This window comes from Centrocercus urophasianus, unplaced genomic scaffold (genome assembly GCF_019232065.1).
Source record: "Centrocercus urophasianus isolate 14NV4802_14NV808 unplaced genomic scaffold, USGS_Curo_1.0 seq_10, whole genome shotgun sequence".
Classification (NCBI taxonomy): Eukaryota; Metazoa; Chordata; class Aves; order Galliformes; family Phasianidae; genus Centrocercus; species Centrocercus urophasianus.
Genome location: NW_024884142.1, coordinates 69,564,763 through 69,591,806, shown reverse-complemented (window position 1 = coordinate 69,591,806; position 27,044 = coordinate 69,564,763). Strand labels below are relative to the sequence as shown.

Genomic DNA, 27,044 nt, shown 5'->3' with positions numbered 1-27,044 from the left:
AAATGATTGGTACTGTGACCTGTGATGTAACACAAAAGAATGGTTGTTGTTGCCTAAACGTTAATGGAGTTAATCCTTCCAAATGCTGACAAATTACTGCCTCGGGCCATTTAAAATCACATTTCTAATGCAATAATCCTATCTGCATTGCAATGAGTTGGGATGAAATGATTAGGTGCCTGAGATTTTTGCACAGTGAATTAAGTCATCATACAGCCTAGCTGTGCTTGTTCACAAATGAAAGGCCTGAACAGAACTGAAATTCCGTTATTCTGCCACTTGCTCAGCTTTGAGGAAGGGTGCATTACTGTCCAGTCTACTGAGATTGCTTCTGAAGCAGCTATGAGCTAGCAAGAACCATTAGTAATTAGGCCAGCTTCAGGGCTTTCTTCATTACTAATAATTATTGGTCAAACCTTTGACTACCAAACAGCCCTTAAACAGAAAAGACTAATTCAACAGCACGCATTCAAGAAAACATGAGATAGAGTTTCAGTAAACTGTGGGGAAAAAAGGACCAACCTGCATCCCTCAACAAAATTTCTCCCCCATTCACAGCCAGACTGCTAAACCAGAGTTCAGCCACTCCTAATACTCCAAAGCATAGGCTTTTTAGCCAGGAGAGGGTCCAGAATACATCACCTAACAACATCAACCTAGCACTTACGTTAGTATCCTTACTTTTGGAACCCATCACAGCACACCAAAGCAGATATTCACATCTACACAACCAAATTACCTCTTGCTTTAAAGGCTGCATCTGTGATTTTTTTTTTTCAATCTTACACTAACAAAGCATAATCACCAGTTTGGGACTGCTCATTCTTAGTATTCAATTGATTGGTTACACATGATATAATTTGATATGCATAGACATAACTATTTTTTGATCACACTTACGATCACTTCTTTGTTGGAGCCACAAGGTCAGTGTTCCAATGAAGAAAGAAGATATCACAAGTTTGAATTCAAGGCAAACAATTTTTTGCTCAAATTCTAATAAGCATAGAGTGTGATGCCATTAGTTTCCATGCTAAAACTTTGAGGGACGCTCTTCTGAAAATATAGCTTGAGAAAAAGCTTAAGATAGCAATTTAAGACAGCTTTTATTACCATACAAAAATTTGTAACAAAAAGACTCAATGGTCATCAAACTTTCTAAGGCTCTTTCAGTTACCAACTGCAGTGTGCATCTACAACAGCTTCTTGTGTCTGTCACTCACCACAGGCGCACTTCATTCGAGAATTAAATCTTGTGAAGCCCATAATACAAGCCCTTGTATGCAGATGATTGCTGCACATCAGTTGGGCACAATTGTATCACAGAAGAGGAAAAAGGAACAAGATTCCACCTTTTTTCCCCCTTTGTGTTTCCAGCTTTTTTTTTTTTCCCTTTGTTAAGGAATGCTGCATTTTAAACAGTTAAAATAAAGAAGCACAGCTATAATCATATATTCCTCATCTTTTTGCCAATCTCCCATATTCTTATCAAAAAAAAAAAAAAAAAAAAAAACACCAACAACACGCCAATGTTTTCATTCTGCTGTTGTATTGGGAGAAAATGCTTCTATTTAAAACTGAAAAGCTCCACACCTGGGCACTAACAATGAGCTACTCAGCAGCAGTTTGCTACAGGTTAAGAGCTGTTTTTCCATATGAAATGAAAAGCTTCAGTACATAGCTTCATGCATAAAGCATGGTCTGTTTACGCAGCACTGAAGTGTACTGTTGCACTTTGCAGACATGTATACAAACCTTTAAACGATAACACACTGTAGAAAGCATCAACCTAAGTTCACATTCAGATAAACTTACTGCATACTCCAATGTTTGCTATGACAAACTCAGATGCCCTCATATTCTGCTTGTTCTGCAATACACTGTTCCCAAAATTATGTGCCATTCTAAATACAATGTAAATGTGAAACAGGTGCCACTGACGATATTTATTATGCTAATGACTCTAGGCTGTCTTCAACAACATCAAGAATTGCCATACAAGTCAGCTAGATCTGGCAGACTAGAAGATGACTGATGTTAAATATTCCATTAGGAATAATAAAGATGGACACACGGAATCGATAATAATGCTGGACACCACAGTCTTGAGCTGTAAAATGCTTTGCAAGTTTGGAGGGAACAGCCTGACTCCGGAATAGGACCAGTTTCCTTTTACACTCCACTCAATGGCTGGATCAAACCCACTCCTAAAACCTATTTCTGCAGCAGAAATCAAGAACATACTTTGCTGCGTCCTGAAGAAAATGCCAGCCTTAAGCCAAACAGAAATAATTTTTTCCCAAGATACATGACCATTTCCACTCCTATAAGAGGCTTTATATCCTCCACCCTCAGAGAGGAACGCCTGTGTGTTACTGTTGGCACCCACATAGGCAGTGCACAAGCCCTGGCTGAGCTGGCAGAGCCCTCACCAACATCCCACTGTCACCTCAGATACGGTTAAGGCTCCCAAGCGCAGGCCAGCAACAACAAATTTGAATGTATGGTCCTAAAAAGTCAACGATCCTAGCCACAATATTTGTATCCTACGTTCCCTAAACTAAAGCCTCGCTGTCTTGAGCTGTGTTTGCTGAAGGCAGAATTCACAAGCCCAAAAAGTTCATAAGAGTTGTAAAGACAGAAAGGAATGTTTCTGCAAATAGACACAGCCAGGTAGCAATCAGAAGGGAGCTGCATAAGAAAGACTGGAGAACCAGAACAGGATTGAACCTGTAAGAACTGTTAAGTATAGTGAGCAAGGGAGAGGGTCTCTGCAACCCTCAAAGATCTCCTTACTTGTGCCTCTCTCCTCCCCCTAACTTTACATCTACACATCAGATAGCAACAGTTTTGTAACTAGCAAGCCTACAGAACTGGAAGGTTTAGAAAGGAGGTGTCAGAAAAGGAAAAAGCATAAGGTAAGGGAGGCTGAAAATGGATTAGTACTGTTGTGAATGAAGATTGGCCAGGAAAATACCATCAGCTAAACTCTGAGCAACTCTGAGAACGTTTAACAACAGGAACAGGAGGGGAACATCTCTGGAAGGCTAAGACAGGCCATGACTATCACTAAGAGAACACTTCACAAATCTTTATCACTGCAAAAGTGTCTTGCAAGACTTACATCTCCAATCTGTTATTCTGGTGGTTCTCACATCTGAACCCATAATTTATCATCTATATTCACAGCTGGTAAGAACAGCCAAATCACACAGCTTGAAATTTTTTAAGATTTTGGTACAGAGCTGCTTTCCAGAGAACCAATTGTGTGTTAACAACCAATTAAACCATACTAACTGTTGTGGTTCCGCCTTTTCCTTTTCATGAATAATTCAGTTAAGCCAGCCCTTGAGAACCTACCTTTTGTTCAAGATGGCACCAATTCCCTGGCAAATTGCACACAAATAAATAATGGAGAGCACAACACAACAGCAATAGCAGGGACCTTTTCTGAGCAGTCGGCTCTTTTCCACGATGCCTCCTTATCAGTAACTGCTAATGAACTCTTTGAAGTGGAAGAGTAAATATTATCGTTTGATAGTACCTGAACCAACAGGGCAAACGAAATTGCATTGTGTTACATTGTGGGAGCTGTAGACCAATTCACAATACAACACTCACCAGGTTGCTATGGAGGAGCTCACTGCTCTCTATTTTGGTAGCAAGGGGTCAGCCAAGGGCTGCTGGGGACTCTTGGAGGGCCCTTAGTCTTAATCTTTACATGCAAATCAAACAAGAAAGAAAAAAAAAAAAAAAAGAAAAAGAAAAAAAAACATGCAAAACAAAATAAAAGCAGGGAATTCCAGAGTATGCTAGTTTTTGGCCTCTGGTGAGAACCTGGTCCTTCCAGCCTCTACTAGTGATCACTTAGCTCCAACGCCAGATTTCAGAAGTGCTTACATGTTTGGATTATTCAACAACAGCTCAGAGTTTTTTGGGTTTTTTGTTTTGTTTTGTTTTGTTTTTGTTTTTTTAAGATCTACTTCGATAAAAAGGAAATCTAGCGCTTCTTTGTAAGAGAACACCACCACCAAGTTGTCCTGATGTCTAACAACACCCTGGATTCAATGCAAAGGTCTGTCACAGCCTCCTGTGTAACCTTCAGGCTCATGCTGCATTTCAGTGTCTCATCTTGGAAGTGCGGAAGGATCTCTGCCACGCTTGGCCTCTCTATGGAAACACAAGGCACAGACATGAGATCGCAGTACCTGATGGCTAAAGTTGGCTGCCGAATCTCGGGCCATTTTGTAAAGTCATGCTGTAGGATCAAAGAGAGCAAAAGGGGATGGGACCACCGACTCCCGTGTGGCATTGCCACCCTTTCCTGCTCTTCATCGGGCTCAAAAACAAGAACAAGGGAAATCACAACGCAAAGCCACCACAGCCATAAGGAAAGAGGGAGGCAAGGAGCAAGCTGAAGGTGCTGTCACAGACATCCCGGAAGCCGAGCAGCCCTCCAGAAATAGAAGCAAGAGGAAGAAATAAGAAAGAAAAACAATACCAAGAATGAACCAGCACAAACCAACCCTAAAAACGTCAGCGGAGACACTGGCAAAGGCGAGTACCAGCCAAAGCCGCCCCAAGCCGGCGCGGCTGCAGCACACGGCGCGCCCCGACCCCCGGCGCGGCCCCCGGCTCACCTTGCTGCTGACGGGCCCGGGGATGAGCAGCTTCAGCGCCTGCCTCTTCAGCTCCGCCAGGCGGGCGTTGCAGTGCTCGCACCAGACGCCGCGGTCGGAGCCCGGTGAGGAGCCGCCGCCGCTACCGGAACCCGGCGAGCCGGTGCCGAAGCCCGGCGAGCCGCCCAGAGAGCCTGGGGAGCTGGTGCCGATGCCGGGCGAGGCTGGCCCAGGGGAGCCCGTGAAGGAGCCCGGCGAGGAGGTGCCGGAGCCGGGGGACGGGGTGCCGGAGGAGCCGAGCGCCGAGCCGGCTCCCTCAGGGACCGGGCGACTCCCGGCGCGGGACTCCTCGTAAGCCTTGCGGTACCAGCTCTCGGGGGAGAAGGGCGCGGCGGGCTTGGTGGGCGAGCAGGGCTCGGTCACCTGCAGCGGGAGAAGGAGCAGCGGTCAGGGCAGCCCGCACCGGGACGCCCCGCAACCCGAGCGCCCCCCGCTCCTATCGCACGCACTCACCCCGTATTTTCTGCTCCGCGCCGTGACCGCGACCCTGTCCTTGCTCCCGGCCACCGAATTCATGGTGGCTCCGCGGGTGGGCTCCCACGGTCAGCAGCCGAAGGGAACCGTCGGTCCCGGCGAGCCCCCGCGCTGGGCGCTGCCGGCCGCCTCAACACTCAGCGCCGAACGCCGTCAGTCCTCGGGAGAATGCCGGGGAGCGGAGCGCTCGGCCGGCCGGCTTTCCCTCATTGTCTTCCCGCCCGGTCCCTTCCAGCCGATGCTTTCACAGAAACAGCCACATCCAGAGCGGGAGCGCTCCCTCCGGCAGCAGCCCTCCTCCGCGAGCGAAGCATCCGTGGCGGCTGCGGGGAGGTGCACGCGCGCCGTAACCTCCGCTACGACGGCAACTTGTTTCCCTCAGTCAGGTTTGGAAGTGAGTTACAAGAAATCCTCCCAAAATCTCGGCGGTCGGGCTCTGGGAGGAGCCTCCGCGCCCTCTCAGCCAATATCCTCCCGCCCGGCCGCGCCTGGCGGCCCCGCGGCCCCCCGTCTCCCGTCGGCGCGGGGCTCTGCCCGCTCCCGGGGCCGCGCCGGCTGCGGGGAGGGCCCCGCTGTTTTGCGGTGCTCCTGATTGACACCGCCGATTTTCCCCTTTTTCTCGAAGCTGGCAGGCGGGGCTGGGGGAAACCTTGTTGCTTCCACCGCAGTTATTGGTTAGTTGCCTCCGTTGAGGGCTTTAATGGACATGACTTCACAAGGGTCCTAATCGGGAGAGGAAAGCGAGCTGCGTCTCCGATCGTCACAAGCGTCTCTTCTCCGCATGTAATTGTACGTGTATTAATTTAAGTTTGCAATCAAGGGCATAGTAAATTGATCTCTTAACAATAACAACCCGCAGACTTGTTTTCCCGTTGATCTTTCCGTTCTAACCGCGATTTTTGCTTTCCAGCTGTGGCTTACGCGCACCTGGTTACAGCTCCTTTCTGATATCTAGCCCTGCAGATAGCACGCTCATTCCTGACAAATCCTCCTCAAATCAAGTTGGCGACGTCCTCAGAAAAGGCTGCAGTAAGGAGCTGGGTGCCAGCTCCCCCGATACAGCTAAACTGCAAAGGCGAGGAGGATGCAGCTAGGAGGGCAGCACGGACAGGGGTTGCATCAACCTTCCCGCTCTCCCCTCGTTATCTCATTGTACCCCCACTGTGTCGGGGCTGTGTGGGCCACGGGGACCCAGAGCAGTCTTGGACCACTGAGACATTCCTGCCGGCAGCGCGATGCTGTGCTGTGCTTTAACTTCACCAGGCTGTTGCTCCGATAGCAGAGCAGCCATTCCTGACCAGAAAGCTTTCATTTCGGCCGACGCCAGGTAGCCGGGCTGCATCAGCTGCTCCCTGTGCACCCACCTACGTGCCCAAACACCTGGCACACAAAGGCTCCCGCCGCGCACCGCTCTGCCCCGCGCTCCGTTCCGTAGGCAGACGTGACCGGGATGCCAACGCGCTGCTCGACGCGCCGAGCGGTGTGTGATGCCCCGTGGGCGCCTAACTTCTGCTTTTCCACGCTCAGCGATTCTGGCGGCGAACAGGCAGGTTGCTTTGTTTCTCAGCAGACCTGTTCCTACCAAGCAGCCGCTGTCACAGCCCGCACCTCGGCAGCTGCGCGCCCACCAGGCGCCGGTGCCCGCACTGAGGCACGGGGCAGCCGCGAGCAGACAACTTTGAGAGCGGCGGAGCCCTGCACGGGCCCGGCGTCCGCTTTTCCTCAGTCCCTGTCGGGCGGTAGCGGCTGCTGGAGGCGGGGGACACGGCACTGCGGGGCGGAGGGGCCGCTTCCCCGCAGCCCAGCGCGGGCGCTTTGGGGCGGCGGCGGGTCGGGCGGGGCTGGCGCATCCTTTTGCGGGCGGCGGGCGCCCTCTGCTGGCGGCAAGCGGCAGCGCGGCCGCGAGGACGGTTGAGCGGCCGTTGGCGGCGCGCGGCGGAGGCGGGCTCCGCCGTAGCAGCTTCCTGCTGGCTGCTATCAGCGCTCGTGGTTGTTTGAGTCAGTTACAAAAGGCTTCTATTGAAGTGTGAGAACTTCTGGGAGCAGAGATGCATCAAATTCTCTAACTGAAGACGTTTTGCTGCTAAAAGCTCTGCAGTTCTTGTTATTTTGTGCTAGCCTGAGTATCGCTCCAGCAAGAAACTACCAAGCGCCCATTCTCTGAGTTAATGCCTGCTCCGGGGAGCACTGATGTGCAATGCTTTCTCCCTTTCTTTGGGGTCCCCCGTGTTGAAGTTCATGAGGTTTCCTCTGACAGCTCCTTGTGCAGTCAGGTTTCACACCTTAGCATCAGGCAGCCCAGCAGCTCAGAACAGCCATCAGAGCAAGCTCTGGTGGTGCCCAAACTTCTCTCTTCTGCTGCAGTCTCCAGTACTCGTCCCACATAGGAGCCCTCCCTTCGTACATCTGTTCTCATTCAGGCAGCTGAGCTTCAGTTAGGTGATTTAGCAGCTGTGTGATCCCAGGTGCAGGCTGATACAATGCCATTTATTTTAAAAATCCAGGAGCAGTTGCTGTGGAAGATATTGTGGTAGGTTAATGGAGAAGGACTATGCAAATAATTTTAGATTTGTTCTCCACCTAGCGGTGTTTGTTCTTGATTCTAGATGCAAAACTGAAAAAAATGTGGTTGTTCAGACATTTATAGGTAGGCGAACAGAAGCAAAAGCCCTGGATATATTCATTGCTTGAGAGGTACAGACAAAAGCCAGTTTCAAAGCACTGAGTATGGATTCTGATCTCAAGCTATACATTACAAGCTCTAATAATAACCTGTTTTTCAGCTAGTATGCAAATTTCTGGTTTCTTCATCATACAGCAACATTTGCTGTGTTCTGCTACAACTGCTGCTTTTCTTTGGACTTTGTCTGCATATATCACGCTGTGTGGGTGCAACTGAACGTAACCCAGAAGTTCAGCTTCATCACTCGAATCTGAGGTTCTGGCACAAGCCCAGTTCTATCAATAAACAGCAGTTTATGAGAGCTGGAAATGTTGGTTGCATCAAATAAATTCTTTGAGATACTCACATTTATAATAAATCTCAGGATTCAAAAGGTGACAGCAACTGTAACTTGAAGAGTCATCACCGCCTGCCCAGAAAATTTGTTTCCAAGTTTGGTGCTAATAAGTCTCAGTATCAGGTCTTATTTAAAATTTTAAACAGCTTCCTTGGGGAGATTTGAAATGCATGACAACTCCGATACTTGCTTAAAGAAGAATATTAATGACTTGGAGGCCATTGGGGACAGAGGGAATTGAAGGCATTTGTAGTAATAGTGACAAAGAATCAATAGACATAGCTAACTACTGAGGTCCACAAACAAAACCACCAGGACTTCTCAAGTTTAACGCATTTATTTTCTAAAAATCTTTCCAGTTCTTGTTTCCATTTCCTTGTCAAACTATCGGATCATTTCAGTGAAAAGCTCTGCTAAGAACATTTTGAATCCTTTATCTTTTCTTACAGCAGCAGCACGTATCCACAGCTTATGTATTCTGCAGGATTTAAGGATTCGTGCAGTACGGGAGGATGTCAGACATAGGGACTGCAGCTGTAATTCTGATGTTGTGCGTAATGCTCTTTTATATGCTCCTGGGATATGCCAGACTGCTGGAGAGTGTTTTTCTACTTGCTCTTGACAACTGTTGAGTATGATACAATGGAGAATTAAGACTGGGCATTTCCTCTGTATGGCTTACCTCGTGTGTCAGCATAAGAGGTTCTGACACTGGAAGGCATGTACATCTTGAGCCCTGTTACAGTGTCTAGTTCTGGAAGATGTAACAGATAAAGGGCACTCTAAATGGTCCTTATTACAACTTCCACTTCTTGCTGTTACCGACAGATCTGCATCACTACACTTTAAATGCTTTTCCTTACTCTGAACACTACCAGAATGCTTAATTGTCTACCTGACAGGGGCACGTCTCCCTGTTAGCTTAGCTTAGCCCTTTTGCCTCAGGGTTCTTGCACAGGTGTTTAGCCTGTAGTTCCCTCAGTCCACTGGGAGCTTCCTTGAAACTCTCCATAATATAAAAGGAAGCCATTTGTGTTCAGATTTGGACCAAGATTCACAGTCTGTTGCAAATTAAGTGCCCTTAAATCTTGCCTTTGCTCAATACTGAAAACAAATTTATTACTCACAAAAGACTTTCCTATTTGGATTTATTTGGAATGGATTTTTTTTTCTATATTTCAAATATAAAGCATTTCATAGATTTTCTGGAAACCTCTTTCATAGTTTCTGCCATGCTGCACTGCCTACTTTTATAAATCTTTATGTTCTCAGTAGAAAATCAATGCCTACTTATTAATACAGTATTGATATGTTTCATAAGTAATAAGGGATGCATAAACATATACTCACAAAGCAGGACTGCATGGAGAAGTTTACAGTCATTCTATGCAGTGGGATGCATTGCAGTGACAAGTCTGCAGCCAATTTCTGTCAAGTTCATAAATTCAAATACTGAAAGATGACAGAATCCCATTTTCTGTTACTCAGACACAATCAGCATTCTCCGAACTAAAGACATGTCTGAAAAATGAAACCAACAGTGAGTACCTGTGACTCTCAAAGCACCAAGCCCTACCAATACCAATTTTTAAACAAAACAAGAATGGAGCAGGAAAGTACTGAAGTAACAACCAGACAGAGTCGCAGTATTAAAAGGAAAAAGATGTAAGCCTTTTCTCAACTCTTGTTGCCTCTGCAGGCACTCTGAACAGCTATCAGCTGCTTGCTGTGCTGGGCTTGTTGCAGTCACTTCCCAGATAATGCTGTAGCTGCATCCTGTTTCTGTGGGCTGTGTCCAAAGTCCCCAGTGAAGCTGGCTGCTGGCTGCTTCGCCCAGAGGAGCCATGCAGAGGGGGTCCGTTGCATCCTGAGCTGCTAGACTCTGCCCTAGCACAATGCCAGCAGTGCTTTCTTAAATGCCAAAGGCTGGCTGGAGATTTCAGGGGGTAAAGGAGCCCTTCCAAACATTCTTCAAAGACTCTCCTGTCTCAGGAGCCAAGGAAAAATGTGTCTTCTGAAAGATCACTCAGTGATCTTCTTTGGATAGAAAGAAGATGGCATTCATGGTATTAACAAATAATGTTATTACCAGGAGGAATATATACCAAAATGTGCCAAAGTTAAAAAACTGGCAAAGTAGTTGTTGGAGGGAAGCATGTACAAAAATACTGCATGTGCTTCCTTTGCTCTAGGAGCCAGGGACTCAGGCAAGCGGTGCAGATGGTGTGGAAGAAAGGTAAGCAGAGATAACACAGTGAAGTGAACAGGCAGCCCTGGGAAACAAAAACTGCAGTGTTTATATCACCACATCTTTATGTTAAATCCTTTCTTGCTGCAGGAATAATTTATAGCAGAACAGACCAACAAAGAGCTGGCATCACAGGCCCTAGCCTGTCATAGTACTGAATATGTAAATGCCTTAAAAGAAACACTGCATAAGAGGCAGCAGGTATTTCTTTTCTGCCTCTCAGCAAAACTGCGGTGAATGTATCAGCGCTTGAATAACAGAGAATTATATAAATGATAAGTAAAGACAAAGGTCTCACCCCAGTGTGTTCCTGAGACTTTCCTGACGGTAGGCACACCAGGTTCTATGAGGTTTTTCATCTGAAACTCTTTTTCAATACTTTTTCAAACACTTCATACATTTCCTTTACCACTGAGTTTGGGATTAAAAGTGAGCCTTACAGCACGCAGATTTCAAAAAAATTTAATGTTTCATTTTTCTCTTTGCTATAGCACACTTCATGCTGATTTTACTCTTTAAAGAGAAACTGGAAAGGGATGATGATGGACTGACTCATCTGCCAGCCGTTTCTCTTTACCTCTTTGTTACCTGCTTCTGGTTTCCTATTGCCTTGAAAGTCACAGGCTGATCTCTGCATCACTCTCTTCATCTTGCTAGCAGCAGAAGAGGCAGAGCCATGGCTACAGCTGGCATCTCTGTGAATGCAAGTTAGTGCCTAAGAAAGGTACAGAGCCACCCTCTTTGCCCTTTCTTGTCCACCACAATGAATTTTCATGTAGCTTTTCCATGTTCCTCTGCTCTGACTACACAAATTACTCATTGGTAGAGTCCAAAGGGATTCATCACTAGACCCAGAGGACTGCAGTGTTTCTATCTGTTCACCAAGGGATGTTCAGACTTGAGAGCACAAGTCCGAGTGTTCAGTGCAGAATAATAGTAAGGCATGCCTGTTCCTCAGAGGGACGCCATGAGGCTGGTGCTCCTCGTGACCTTGGTTTGCTCTGCAAAGAGCTTCACTCAGGTTAAAACAGGTTTTGTCTGAGCACAGAAGTCAGTGTGGAGTAGATGACTCCAAGCTCCACAGCCTGACTGCATACCCAGGCTTGGCTAAAGCATTGCTGCACTGTGTCAAGACAGGCTGTAGGGAGTCTCAGGCTGTACTCCAGGCTGTGCTCTGTCCCTGGAAGCAGCTCAAGCAAGGAGCAGCTGTGCTCAGCAGCATGTCCTTGCTCACTGCTTTCATGACATGGCTCTTTTCTGAGCAATAATTATTCTGTCAAATACCATGACAGAAGGAAAACAATCCCATACCTTGGCAGCTACCAACACAAACATGGTTTCTGAGTCTGGCTGGCAGCAACTGACAGGCAATTTTTCCTACTTGCTGGAAAGCTTTGGCAAGGTGGAATACATTTTACTGTGCTACCAAGTTTAATAGAAATGGGTTCTTTCATTCTTTAGAGATGGCTTGTCTACTTGTGAAAGTTCTATCAATTTAAAATAAATAGAAGTTTAAACTGATTTAATAAAATCAGTATGACCTTCTTGGATGGTTATTTTGATTTAAAGCTGCCTTGTAGTCCTTCAGCCTGTGTCCATTTAGCTTGTACTTCTGTGTAAGCAGGTGCAAGTTGAACTAGAGTGAGCCAGTTTTAGGCTGGTGGCAACATTCAGACATAAAGCTGCATTAGTTTGACAAGATCAATTTAATGTAACAGTCATGACTGCAGTGTAGAAAGATGAATGCTTGGCAAAAAAAAAAAAAAAAAAAAAAACCAACAACTGTGCTGGTGGAAGAGGATGCAGATCCTCTTAGTCTGCCCTAGTGCCCCATTGCTCCTTATTCACTCTTTCCCAGAGATTTATCTCACTTCTGACTCATCTGGATGTCTTTTATGCATAGAAAGTTCTTCAGAGTATTTAAAATCTCTTTAATTTGGTTATTTCACTTGTCCATGTTAAAGAAATGTTCACCCAAGCAATTAGTCAAATGGGCCATTTTAACCAATGTTAAGTCTCATTGGTGTCTTCATCGCACAATATCTGACCTGCACTGATGTACTACATCAATTTAAAATAAATAATTTTGTCCAAACCTCCTAGCACAGGCAAAGTGAGGGTCTGGATAGTGGTTAATGCTGCAGGAATTCCTAAAGTCACAGTGCCAGAGAATGACCAAAAAGTTTTGAATGTCAGTGAGGTATTCAGTACAAAATGATGCAGGGACACCCAAGGCTGTTCTCTTCTGAAAATACAGAGCAATATTCCAGGATGAACATTGCTAGGTAAGGACCAGGTGTCATAATTGTAATGCTTATTTAGAAGCTTTACGTGCCAATGAGTCCACATAGTTACTTCCATAATGAGACTGCAAAGTGAAACAGGCTTTTGGTTGGGCAGAGTTGGAATCTGTGCCCTGGAGCTGTAAGATTCTGTGTCTGTGAGCATGCATGGAAGGGCATCGTGCACTGCTGGGAACAGCTGGGGCTTCATTATTCTCTAGCAGTATCAGAGCAGAGCTGGGGAGGCAGCTGGAGGACAGGATGCCTTTGGGTCCCAGAGGCCCAGGTGATTTTGTATGGATCCATGTTCTTGTTGCCAGTGGGAGGCGGATGTTTGCTGCATTGTTATTCACTTGTGAGTATATGACAACTGTATCTTTGCTAGGTGGAGGAGATGCTGTAAGCCTCTCAACTTTCCAGGCTGTTTACATACAATTAAATGAATGAACTAGTACCAGTGAGTGGAATATGTCAGGAGAAATGGAGCATTTCTGGAGCATAACAAGCTTTTAATCAGAAAAAGGAAGAGCATAACATTTCTGGTGTTTTTTTGTTGTTGTTGTTGTTGTTGTTGTTTTTCTAGGAAAAGCTGCATTCTGCCTCTTAGAGTGATTTTGATAGTAGATGTAAGGATCTCTGGGAAGGAATATATGCAAGGATGTTTTGTTTAGGGAACCTTCACTGTATTTGGGCTTCAAGATGATGTAGTTATCAGGAAGAAAATATTTTCATTGCTAAAAAGAATGAAGAAGGCTCCAGAGGGCCTGGAAGAAGTATTGCCAAAATTACTAACATTGAAACTGTCCTGCTGTTTGATTCAATCTGGAAAAGGATGGGCAGCCAGGCCCATATGGCAACTTCAGAACTACTAATTGCCACACAAATAACAACGTACAAACAATCGCAATGGAAATAAGGCTACAAGCTTGTAGGCTTCTCCAAGGGAAGGTCCTGATGGCACTCAGAAACCTGGCAAAAGGTGTGTGTGTTTCCTTGTGCATTTCTGTATTTACCATTTTCAGTGCTGAAATAAAAAGACATATTTCTTCTCCTAAGTTGAACTGTTTACTATTAAGGAGTGCACACCTGCCTAGACACCTAATTCTCTTTTTTTGTCTATAGCATACTAATGAAACAAAATTGGGGTTAATTAGGCACTACAGTCATATTCAGATTCACTAAGGAGATATTAAAACTTTCAGAAGTGAAACAAAAAATCATCACAGATAAGTACAGTCATTATTTTACACATCTCTTAATTTTAAGCACTACAGATGATGATTCTGTAAACCAATCTTGAATAATGGTCCACTCACACTCCTTTGTGCAAATGGGCCAAAGAGATGTTTTTTTAATGGGCCACATAATAGAAGTCAACTAAGCACACTCAAAACCCTATATATTCAAGACAGTTCTCTCTCAGACACATTCTCTCTGAGCTTTGGTTACGTGGAATAGTGTTAACAGCAATCCTTAAAACTCAAGAGCCTTACCACTCTTGTCTTCACAAATAAGGATCACTTGCACACATCACAATCACAAAGATTTTTTTTTTTTCTGGAACAGAAGTCTTCTGAAAAATTCTTCTGAATGCCATCACCAAGCAGGTATGTAGTTGCTTTCTTTTAAATAGGTCTTCATTTTCTAATTCATGATAATTGCCAAAAAGCTAGGGCCAGGACATGACATTTTAATACCACTTGTTTGCAGGTGCACTTTGACATCACATCTGTAGCAAGAAAGGGCATCTTTCAGACTCATTTTCTTTTTAGGGTCTTAAAAATGTCAGTAAGAGGAATAAATATGAAGGATCTGTCCTAAGGAACTCTGCTTACAAGGAAGTAACTTTCTTTGACCCCTGGATTAGCAAACACAGACCTTACCAAGAAAATGGAACACAAAGCCCCAATTAATGAGTAATTGAAGGACTGTTCTGTAAAAGTAGAAACTATTTCTAATCTATGTATGTAGCAGTGCGTGGCGGCTCTACAGACTTTTGTAATTAGCAGGCATCCAAAGTATGCTGTTGACGCCACCAGAACTCCTGCAGAGTGTGGCATTTTGTCCAGGAGGAAGATGGCAGTCAAAGGTATGTGCATGCATGTGAGCTTTTGACCCAAACACGTACCTGCTGAAGAAGGCACAGCTTGCTCCTTGCTCTTTCAGTATAGGAAATAACAATGTCCTTTGAATTGAACCAGTGTGATACAGATCAGATATGCTGAGACACCAGTTTGCATTGCTAGTTTGCTAATTGCATGGGTCTGGAACATCACAGCAATCAGGACAGGCAAAGCCAAAAAACAGAAGTACCAAAAGCTGAGGTTTTCATGGCAGTGGAGAGAGAGATGTACACAATATCATGAAATTTGGCAGGTTAACCATACTGCCCTGTTGTTCCTCTGGTAGAGAATTTGTCTCCAGAAATCTGCTTTCCTTGATCAGCTGCGATCAACGATGGCCATTTCTGAACAAAGTCATTTAATCCACCTGCTACCTGAAAAATGTCATGCAAGCAGAATCTTATCTGTTGTTTGAAACAACTATTGTAAGGCTTGAAGATTTCATCAACAGAACAGACTTTTAGTGCACAACTTTCTACCTTATGGTCTATATCTAGCATAACAAAAGGAAAGTGAAGTCAATGGTCTCAGCTCAGTGCACATAAGTGCTGGACAAACAGCAACTTATTCCAATAAAGAAAGGAGAAGAATGTTCCTCTGTTGCCCTTTTTATTATCCTTGTTATGAATTTTCATTGCCGAAAGGTAAGTTACAAAGTTAAATTTTAGCAGTGATGAATGCATTGTTTCTTCTCATGCTTCTTGATATACATTCATTGGCTGATTCATAGATCTGGTTCTCTGCCAGCTGTTCAAAAGGCCAGGCAAGCTGTATGTGAGTGTGTGTAGACACCTGTCTTTTCCCCATCACTGTTCATCTGCCTTTTCTGATGATATACCTCATACACCTCACTGATTATGGAAATGTGAATCATGTTTGAATAGCAGAAATAAGAATTTGGCTTCCAACAAATGTCAATATGACACACATTAACTGTGATTGGAAAGGCACACTGTAGCCCTCCAGTGCTACTTGCTTTCAGATTGTTCTTACTATTTTGTAAGCTATTACCAGAAGTGAGGAAGGCAGATTATTTCTTTTTTCTTACCTAAATGAGAACTGATTGCAAGTTTGACTGTAAGTTCTAAAACCAAAAACAAAAAACGTGGCAACACTGTAAGAGATATTACAAATTCTTTAACCCAGACAGTTTCTCATAGATGTCAGTGACAACATATTTTGTAAAATAAAATAAAAAATTGTTTGTACAATAAATGTCTGTGGACAGAGTAATACATATATTTTCGCCCCTGAAGAGTTCTCCAGCTAACATTTTTCCCCTCTTATCTGAATTTCCTTACAGACTCATTCCTTTTACTGACATTTCCATGGCTACTCATATCTAAAAGGATGCAACAGTAGGCCAGGAAGGCACTGTTGCTCTGCATGCCTGACTTTGAACGTAGATGTTGGTTCTTCCCATTTTGCACAGATCTTTTTCTACAAGTTCTTGTCACTTAATTGGACATTACTCCCCATCTTGATTTGTGTATGAAGAACTTGTTCTCTGAATTTAAATATTTTTCCTGAGCTCATCTCTTTGTAAACTGTGATTGATAACAGCTCTGCTGGGAGTAAACTCTGCATGTAAAAGAAGTAAAGGTTCAACATATCCACTGTAGATCTTTTTCCAACTTCTACATTTTTCTCAAAATGTCCAGAATTATTATTCATCATTTCCCCATTGTGACTCTATAGCTGTAAAGCCTTTGCTTCTTCAGAGAGAACTACTAGTGGAGATCGAGAAATTGCAACTTTATGATACAATACTTTGCCAGAAGGCAGCGTATCTCTTCTTGTTTGAGAAGGTACAAAGAAAAATAAAGTTTCAGTTATTTATATAAGAAACAGCAATGTTTCAGTCATTTATGCGAAGAAAAAAAACCAAATAACATATTTCCACGTGTCCCCTTTCTTTATGGTCTCAGTTCTACCCAAATGGACCAGAAGAGTCCTGTGAAAACACAAATGTTGCAGTAGGAAACGAAGAGGAACAACCTCGGCCTTCACTTGGTGTAAAAGCAATGGTTATGTGCTATGAACAGTTCCTTATATCTGTTTTCAGCACATTTTTGTAGATGCTATCAGTATATGTACTATGTGTCACATCAAAAACAAACCTGTCTAGGTAAAGGAGCAACAGAGGAAACTCATAACTTGTTAATAGAAATTGTAAGCAACCACAATTAAATAAAATGATAGAACTACAGAAAAAGAGTATGTACGTGGTTTTATCAACACCCTACTCTACCTTGCATTTTATGTGTTCTTAAATCAGATACCATTTGTTGTTAGAGCACACACTGTCATGAAGCTACTCCCAATCTGAGCTTCATAGTGCTTCTGTAATAGAAAAGGAGGAAGAGAGTAGCAATGCATTCTGCCTCTAGATGAGGATGCACCAGGGGAAACTCTCAATAAAAACAAAATGCATTCAAACAACTAAACCTCAGAATCAAGACAGCCTCTGTAAATCAAATGAAAGCTATCTTGAGCAGCTACGTCTTGCAATGTCCTCTGACTGGTGGAGCAGGACAGCTTGCTCTCTCTCTCTCCTTCCCTTCCTCCCTCTCTCCTTCCCTCCCTCCCTCCCTCTGGAGGAGGCAAAGCCCTCTATTTTTAGTGTTCATCTTCCCACCAGTCATAAAACTTTGTCAGGTAGTTTTTCCCTGACAGTCTCATCAGTTGACAGTAAAACACTGCATCTAGCTTAAACTCTGAGAGTTTGATGAAGCCTAAAGAACTGGAGATAGGTTCTCAACTTTCAATCAAATTTGAGCTGAATTTTAGTGCAACTCTCAGTTGGAGGGGGGGGAGGGAGGCACTGAAAATGACATTGCTTCTCAAGGCAATAACTGGGTTTCTCAGTTTCGTCTCTGCAACATTAAGTGCAGCTTCATTGCGCAAACAGGAACCGATTATTTTTTCCTCAGCGTGCTTCTACAAATTAAAATGAAGCTAAAATTCAGCCTTTGCTACTAGCTTCCACCTGGATTCTACCACATCCTTAGTATTCCATCTCTGTAAAACTTAAACTACCGTAATGCATAAAACTTGGGCAACTTGCAAACATCAGAGACCTCAGACAGCTTTAAATGCTGCAGGTCCATTCTAAGATTCCATCTCTGGGAGCCTGAGAACTCCACTCAAGTTATGTTAATCACAAGGCTGGTCTCCAGGGGAAGTTATGGCTACAAACCTTAGCATGAAGCTTAGGGCTCATTCAGCATTGAAGGATACTGCTACCTTGACAGGAAAGAGACTGCTTTTGGCAGGAAATAATACAAGTCTTTCCTCAGCTTGAAAGAATTTTTGGAATTTAAGAACTTTTAGTGAGAACTATTGGTGATAGGTGGATGGTTGGACTGGATGATCTTTAGGCCTTTTCCAACCTTGGTGTTTCCGTGATTCTGTGAACCTTATTTCATATTGCCTCCTTTCATGCTATCGTTAGGGCAGGTATTTCGAACAGGAGGGCCTGTTCTAAAACAGTTTCTGAAAGGAATAATTACTGTCTAGAATAAAAGAAATTCTTTAATATATGAAGTCACAGAAACAATATGTGTGTGTTCTTACGGCTGCAGCGTTTCCAAAATAATGGCAGGAAAAAGTAACTTTAAGCCTCCAGTAGCAGTAGCATCCCTCCATTTGACCTTCTGTAGTCTGAAAAATATGGGAAAGCTCTGTCTCCTGACTTGCTGAATCTTGTTTACATTAATACAGATGAGAATTAACTACCCACTCCCATGATTTTATGGTCATTTCAGTGATACAACTTGCATGCTGATTGTATATCTGTTAGATCTTCCACAGATGAGACTTCTTTTACAGAGACTAAAAGGGTTTTACAGTGCCTTGTGAGCCAGTACATCACTATTTCTGAAGCTCTTCTTCAGACAGAACTCCCTTTGAAATCAAAGGGAGTTCTGTCTGAATAAGGACTTCAGGATTCAGGCCTCAGGATATAAATACTGTGATCAATCTTTTAAGCATGATGAATAACATTTTCTTGGCTTCCAGAACTATATTAAGCCAAATAATAGCCCCACAATTCTAGATGGGTTAAACAGGAGAATCTGCTTTGTTTCAACTTACATCTTTCTTTAGCTTTTAAATCAGCCTAGTTCCCTTACCTCATACTGATGTTGCCCAAAACTCCTCCAACAGTAAGACCAAATGTTTCAACAGTTACTTTTACAATCAAGCCTATCACAGCATGAGGCACTATGAAACAGTGCTGTGTTCAATGAAAACAAACATACTTGCTGCACAGTGACCTGTTTAAAAGTTGTGACCCGAGTGTACGGTCTGAAACAAAAGGCCTGAAGGCTGAGAACTTTGTGATATGGCAGAGAAGTTTGTAGGCACTGATTCTGATCAAAACATCACAGTAACAGACATTGCACAAACATCAGAGTTAGTGATACAAAAAGTTGACAGTTCAGGTAGATAAAATAGGTATTCCATGTCCTCTGTAATTACTCTGACTTTATAGATGGAAAGTTCAGCTAGGGACAAATTATATGACTTACCCAATACCTCCAAGAGGTACAATCACAGTTGATGCTTTACTATTGAGACACTTACACAATGTAACAGTATGTTACAGAACTTAAAAAAAAAAATCATAGCTTCCCCTTTCCAGCCCCAGCCCTGGCTGGCCTCCAGCACTCCCAGCCAAGCTTGCCCTGAAACTAAACACCTCAGTCCTTCTTCTTACTATTGACAAGTTTTGCCAGTGTTGATTTCAGGGGCAACAAATCTAGTCATAAATGACACCCTGAGATCAGCAGCTGATACTGTCTTAATAATTGTTGCCAGACAAGCAGTAAGGCATTAGCTGTGTGAAGGAGAGCAAAAGGCAGCAGATCTCCCCATGGGTCAAGATTGGTCAGCATATCAGGCTCTCTACTCCTCTCAGAAGGGACTCATCCATGACAACAACCCATATTTAATTAGAAGAATCTGACAAATGGCTCCACAGATTATAAGATCGTGTCACAATTCAGGTTGGAAGGGACTTCACGAGGTCCCTTGTCCGACCCCTGTTCAACGCAGGGTCAGCTCTGCAATCAGACTGGGGTGCTCAGGGCTTTGTACTTTTCAATCTTAAAAACATCCACAGATAGAGACTACGTACCCTCCCTGGGCAGCTTGTTCCACTATCTGTGTGTCCTCAGAGTAAAAAAGCTTTCTCTGTCCCTTGCCCTCATCTTCTCCCCTACCAGACCCAGATGTGGAAGGGGAAGCATGTTTTCGGACAACAGCTATTTGCTGCATCTCTCAGTCCCTAACTCCAAATACCATCCTGGTATATATTACAGCGAGAGAATGTTGAAGCCCTCTGCTGCGAGCAGAAAAAAAGCACTGCAAACAAACAGCTATGAAGCTGATGATGGAAACATGAGAAACAATATACTACCCGGAATACAAGCAGCTGGACTCCAATCAGTTCAACTTCTAGAAGAGTTCCTCTGCACTATCAGTAAGACTAGGCAGAAGGTCTCCCTATATACAAGATCTGCTCTGACACAGCTGAACCTACTTCATGTTTTGAACAAGCAGGATCCTGTCCAGTTTGTAACTTGTAGCAGTGGTGTAAACAGCCTGCTGATTCAGTTGTATTTGTAGATGGTTTCCAGCATTTACTTCTTTGATTTCTTCTTGCTCTTCTCTACTTCTTTTCCATATCCAATGAGTTCCCCTTCCCTCCCACAATTAGGTCAAAAAGCCTCTGACTTCCTCAGTTGCTGCAAAGCTTTGGCTCTACTACTTCCTTCTGTGGATCTAGTCCACGTGCTAGGCTGGTTTCTCCCTAGAGGCTTCCTGGCACAATCCACTCCTCTATCCTGGTTCCTGATCTTAAGGGAAGAGGGAAAACAGCCAGCACAAACAGGCAGACGTGTAGCAAGAGATAGCTCACAACCACTCAGCAGCATGAAGTTACATTTGTCTACCTCAAAGATGAGGATGAATTTCTCTCCCTGAATTTAAAATTTAAAAACAAATTGTTCATTTAGTGAGAGCAAAATGGTTCCCTTAGCCTCTCTCTGACCAGCAGTCCCTAGGGTACAGGAACCTGCTCATCCCCAGGATGCACAGAGAGTCCAACCTGTGACTTTCAGGCAGCCCAGCATTACTATGGGGAGCAGCTGGGCACAGCCTGGGCTGGGACAGCATTGAAGACAAGTGCAATGGAGGAATTAATACAAATTGGCTACTCTCCAGGGAACCCATGGGGCAGCTCCTCTACAAGTCAATCAGGCTAGGTGATCCTAGCTGACAGGAAGTGCTCTGCTCTTAGGACCTTACAGAGATTGAGACTGTTTTTTGACCCTTTCTTCATCTACAGTTTAGAAACTGCAGGTCATTGAATTTGGTTGCTTATGCTCAAAGTCAAGACTGCAATTTGCTTCTATTTGCTGTACTTACGCATTATATTTTTGGAGGAGTAATACCCTTCAAAAAGACCAAAGGAGTACCCACTTCCTTTGCACTTGAGATTGTATGATAAAAGTTACATATACATCATCAAAGGACATATGTTAGGATCCTGTCTTTGCTAGAAATTGTAACTGTGTTGCACATGGGCATTCTGATTTGATGTAGCTGTAGTTGAGGTGGCCTCTGGGGTAGCACCACCAGACACAAGTTGTGCTCTCTGCAGCACTGTGAGCTACAAAATCATGTCCTGAAATCCTGAAATGAGCATCTTTCTGCTGACATCTAAGATGAGGCTGACAGTGTCTCCCAGACTGCAGAATATGAATGAAACTTGTATTCATGCCAGCTGTGTTAGAGATCTAGTACAAAACAACATGTATCAAATGGAAGAAGGATTCACCTAGGGAAAATAACTGCAGCTTCCAAAGGGAGATTAACAAAGACTAATTTTTTTTAATGGATCTTTGCTGCTCTTACTTTCATCTTTAAAAGTCTTCATACATTATAACCCTGTGATTACCTTTGTTTTTAATTCTTACTAAGAAAGAAATGAAATACATAGTAAATATATTAACAAGAGTGTATTGCATAGTGCCATAGTGATTCCCACTACGGAAATAAAGCTAAGATCTAGGCAAATGTTTACTTGTATTAACACTCTGCTGTCATACTGTTTAAGAAGAGGTCAGTGGAATACAACTCAGGATACAGAAATACAAAGAGAATTTAAAGATTCTCTTTCCGATTGCCATCACCACACTGAATTAAGCTAATCTCTTCCTTATGAAGCATAGCAGCTCTCTTGCTCATGTCTGAGAACCCTGAGTTTCTAGCTCACAAGGATAGAACAAAAGACAAAAAATGAAGACTCCATTGCCTTGTTCTCAGCTCTGCCACAAGAAGAGTATAAAGGGGAGAAGATGTTTGTGTCAGTTTCCCCCAGCTTTTATCAGCTGATGAAGTCTGACGACACAGAATTGGGATACAGAGTATATGCAGGAGTGATAAACATGACAAATTAGAAGAACAGAAATGGGGCAGAAGGTGTGGAGCACAAAGCGCAAGATGCTGCCCTAGGGGACCAGACCACAGATCTTCTCCAAAAAGCTAAGAACTTCTGCAGCAAATGCTCATCAGTTGTTAGAACACAAAGTACACAGAAGGAATTCAAGGGGAAAGAAGTGAAAGTCACGTTAAAGGACAACAGTACAGTAACAATCAAGAAAATGCTAAAGAAGAGCAGTGAGGTCTGCAGCCATCTTCCAGGAAAAGCACTGGAGAAAAAATATTCTACACTAACATCTTTCAAATGATGATTCTTTATCCATTTATGAAAATTAAATTCCAGTCCTATGTTCCCAAATTTTTAACAATTCAAGCTCCTGATTTTCAAACTGATTGTGAAACAGGTCTGTTTGTTGCATATAGTAACAGAAATGTTCTCAAGTATTATTTTGTTTGAAAGTGTGATCTAGTGATGGTTTGAGGGTTAACTACATGTTTAAAATAGAAGCAAAGCACTGTATGCCAGTGGATAAGTAACACACAATGGGACTAACTGGTCCAGTTTAATTGCCTATGGTGAACAAAATGCAAGTGCATTTGGTAAGACCTACAAACTGCAGAAAATTTAATTTGCCTGTAATATTTCAAATGTAGCAATCAATGCCTCATTTGTTAAACACAAACAGGGATTGCATTTAAATACAAAAGCTTTATCATAGTAGCATGCCCTCACTATTCAAGTTGAATTAAAATACTCACCTACTTATCATCTGTTTTTCCAGTCTCACTTTTCCATCACTTTTGCAGCAGCAATTGCAAAGTCATTTCTGGACTCCATTATTTTTCTGTTATTTTTCAAACCAAATTCCATGATTTCTTTTCCAGATCTTACATACTATTTCTGTCAAGAACTCCTTTTCCAAGTGTGAATAGATTTGAATATATAGACAGACTCCAAGGAAATATAACTACACAGATTTGAATTTAATTATAAGCACAAGGTCACACACTGTGTTTTGTTATACTTGGAATTTCAACCAACTGCTAAGCTACATTGCTGTTACCAAAAGGCACCTCAGAGTCTACTGTGGAAGATTATCAGTTTCATCTACTATCATCATTGGAATGTAGTCTCTGTAATGAACTGCATTTGTTTCTGGATCTAGAGCACTGGAGAGCATCTCTTCCATTTCTTCCTCAGTAAACGGTTCACCTGAAAAAGAAAGGAAAGTAACACTTTGTCTTGGTAATTATTCTTTTCAGGGCTTACAAATTACCATTTCTTTCCTGCAAGGATATTTTTTCCGTGTTTATGTGCAGAAAAAAGAATCCAGTTCCTTCACTTCTGCAAATGCAGAAGTCCTGCAAGCCAAGCCAGCTAGTTTAAAAAAAGACAGAGGGCTTGGATCTTTTGATTCACATTTAATTCACAAGCTCCAAAACACCCAGTCTTGCACAAGACATGCTTGTCATTTTGTACTTGAGGCAGGCAGGCATGAATCAGCCATGCAAGAAAAGCAGGCTCTTCAAGGGATATTGAAAATTACATGATATGCAACTTAAATCTGGTCTTTGAATCTTTGTTTGCAAAGGGCACTAGAATAAGATCAAGATAATGCAGGAATGACTGAGCACTGAAATTGCCTGAAACGTTTCAAAATCTAAACTGAGGTTTTAGAGGGAGGAATAAAAGAAGTCACATCCTTAGGAAGCACAAAAGTGTGCATGGAATCACAAAATATTCACAAGACTATATATGACTCTATAAGATCTTATAATATCTGCAAAAAGGCAGATACATGTTCATTCCCTGCATTATTCACCAGGGAAATGTTCCACTCTATACACACACTCATGAAGGCAACAGGATTGCATGAAGATGGCGTACCTACTCCTGCAAGTTTCGGCTTCAAGAATTAGGAGTGCAAGGTGCCATATACACATGTTTATGTACATAAACAGTGATATTATAAAAATCATATTACCTTCTTCAGTCATATGTTTCACCAGATCCTCTTTAGTAATGTATCCACTTTTATTCTCATCTAAAGCCTTTAAATAAAAGGGATAAACTGTTGCGTTTTCATCATACTACATCAGCTACTTTTTCCCCAGCAATTAGGTACCTGAATATTTAGTTACAGACCTCAAACGCATGTAGAAGAACATCTTCTGGAATAGGCCTGTAGCTGAAACCATTGAATCAGAAAAGAGTTAAGTTTGTAAGGCTGCTATATCATTCTGAAATAATAAAATATGAGTAGTAGAAAGGAAAAACCTATTTCCTAGTTTGTCTATTAAACATTTAAGTCCAGTTTGACTTTATGGAACTTTCCATATCTTCACCCTGTGTCTTTCATTGTATTCCTGTTTCATTCTCTTTGTGCTAAGAAGCCAAATGAGTTGCTTTTGCATGTCTGAGCAGGCTGAGTGAGTTACTAGGAATCAATAGTTGCTGAATCACTCCACATAGCAAATGCAGGGAACAGAAAATTGCCAAACCAAGAAAACAAAGTTTTGTCCAGGTAGGCTGGTAGCTAAGCAACAGATCACCTAGTGGGACTTTGACAGTCTATTGAGCTGACAACAGGCAACAGTTCCACAGAGCACAGCACTGGGTGTATGTGTGTGCCAATTGTGCACCTGATTTCACAGCTTTCATTTTAAAATGCTTGGCTGTTTCATCCAGACTCACTTCACTCTTTTACTATCTAAAAACCAAATTGTTCTTTATGATTCAGATCTCAAGTGCCCTTGGATAAAGTGAACTATAGACACGGCATTAGAAGATAAACGTGAGTCTCGACAAGCCTGAGCTAGCCAGGAAAAATGTGTGTTCTTGTGTGTGTGTTTGTGTCGATGGGGTGGAGGAGAAGGAGGAGAGAGCCTGGGGCAGCAAGGCATTGCTTTGTGAAGTGTTGAAGATCAGTGTTAACCCAGAAACAGGCCATGAAGGCCAGAGAAGGCAAAGGTGCAGAAGTGCAGAAGACTGGGAAGGCAATGCACTCGTGCCAGCATGCTGGAACCAAACATCATTGATTGGTCCCTGTCCAGGCACAGGCACAAGGACTCAACACAGCCTCAGGGAGTGCCCCATACTGCAGGATGCTGTGAGACATTTGAGGGAAATCCCATAGCTATTTCATGTGTAGAGCACCAAAAGAGCTCCATGTACAAAATAGCTTCTGAGTTTTGGGCAAGACTAAACCCCTGGTTACTGCCTTTAAAAAGATAAACTCCCTATAGTTAAGACTACTTTTTGTGCAAAATATCAAAATAGCACAAGTTCCTGTGTACATCCAAAGATTTGTATGTACCTTTCAATAATGAACAGCACTCTTTTTCCAGACTTGTAGATCAGCAAATATTTTAGATCAGCAGAGTGCTGGTTGTGTATATTCAACAATACCTGGCAGTCACTTTGAGACATGAACGTGAAGCTGATTTATACAACTTATTAAAATACACTTTCACAGACCATGCTTCTCAAGCAACTGTAACTCAGATAAAGTAATGGCTGTGACCTTATTTGTATATAAAATATTTTCAGAGTTGAAATAGCAAATTCTGATTCACTCTGATTCACGTTAAAAATACAATGTTACCACAATTCATTATTATAAGCTGATGGACTACTGGTGCAAATAATAACACAATTTTATGTAGACCATATCATTATGAACTAAAAGTCTCACTACCTAACCTAATTTAAAAAAAAAAAAAATCTGTATTCCTTTGAGTTAAATAAAATTACTGCAGATAAATTCATTCAGAATCAACCATGGAGTAAACTAAAGACCCAGTTTACATTACCTTCTGTCCAGTAATACTTTTGTCATCACTGGAAGAAGTTTTTCTAGATGAACATATCCAGTTGGTGGTTCTTCTTCTACCTAAAAATAAGACTTAAGCATGGTAGGTTATATGAATCATTAGCAAACTAATAGAACAATCAGAAAATTGAGGTCAGGTGAGCCCTACAATAATTACAGATTTAGACTTTTGAGTATTTATATAAAGTTTATGTGTGAAGTTAATGTCACATGGCACCATAACATACGCATGAAATACTTCTGCTCAAATAGAATTCAAGGAAGAAATAATCTCCCAGACAAAACATATGCCTGCTACTTCAGAAACTTTCAACAACTCAATATTGCCCTCTTGTGCTTAGAAGCCATTTAGGCAGCAGAACTGGACACCTAACTGATCTCCCACAATAACTCAGCAGTGGTTTTAAAATTCAGACCACAATTATATTAGTGAAGGCAGGTATGACCTGGAGCATCCCCAGGATGTGCAACATGATCATCCGTCACAGCACACTGTCACCACATTCCCCAGCGTGGTTTTGGCCTATGCCATCAAAAACTTTTGCCCAACAGCTACCAGGTCCAGTTTGGGCATTGGGTCTGTGGGCACTTCTCCCCAGCAGCCATTTAGTACAGCCACCTAGCATAAAACATTTACTATCATAAACATGGGCTGCTCTGTGCCAGCTGGCTTCAGTTCCTAAGGATATTTCTGGCACATTTAATGTGCTAATTTGGACACAGACCCTGTCTAGCACATCTCAAGGATGGAATTTATTGCCTCCATAAGTTCTGTAGCCAGAGAGTCACAAAGAGAAGGTCCAGAGAAGCAGACAGATGGAGTCATGGCAGTCTGAAACAGTCATAAGTCAGTCCATAAATTACTGCATTGTTGCACTGCCTTCTATGCTACCAACCCTAACCAGGTCAGGACCAAATAACTGCACGTATACACCA

General features: G+C 42.9%; 2 protein-coding genes across 2 annotated transcripts in view; both read right to left on the bottom strand.

Moving 5' to 3' along the window:
• Positions 1-5,195, bottom strand: part of KIF26B (kinesin family member 26B) — a 282,629-nt gene extending 277,434 nt beyond the window's left edge. The window contains exons 1-2 of the mRNA XM_042818809.1: positions 5,133-5,195; positions 4,641-5,042 (exon numbers count right to left, since the gene is read on the bottom strand). Coding sequence (XP_042674743.1) covers positions 4,641-5,042; positions 5,133-5,195 — 465 coding nt within the window. The remainder of the gene's footprint in view (positions 1-4,640; positions 5,043-5,132) is intronic.
• Positions 5,196-22,822: 17,627 nt separating this feature from the next.
• EFCAB2 (EF-hand calcium binding domain 2) lies at positions 22,823-26,682 on the bottom strand. Its single transcript, XM_042818434.1, has 5 exons — positions 26,665-26,682; positions 26,089-26,168; positions 24,422-24,464; positions 24,261-24,327; positions 22,823-23,488 (listed from the first exon to the last, which is right to left on the bottom strand). Exons 1-5 carry the CDS (start codon positions 26,680-26,682, stop codon positions 23,358-23,360), a joined length of 339 nt encoding a protein of 112 aa, XP_042674368.1. The 3' UTR covers positions 22,823-23,357.
• Positions 26,683-27,044: the final 362 nt, after the last annotated feature.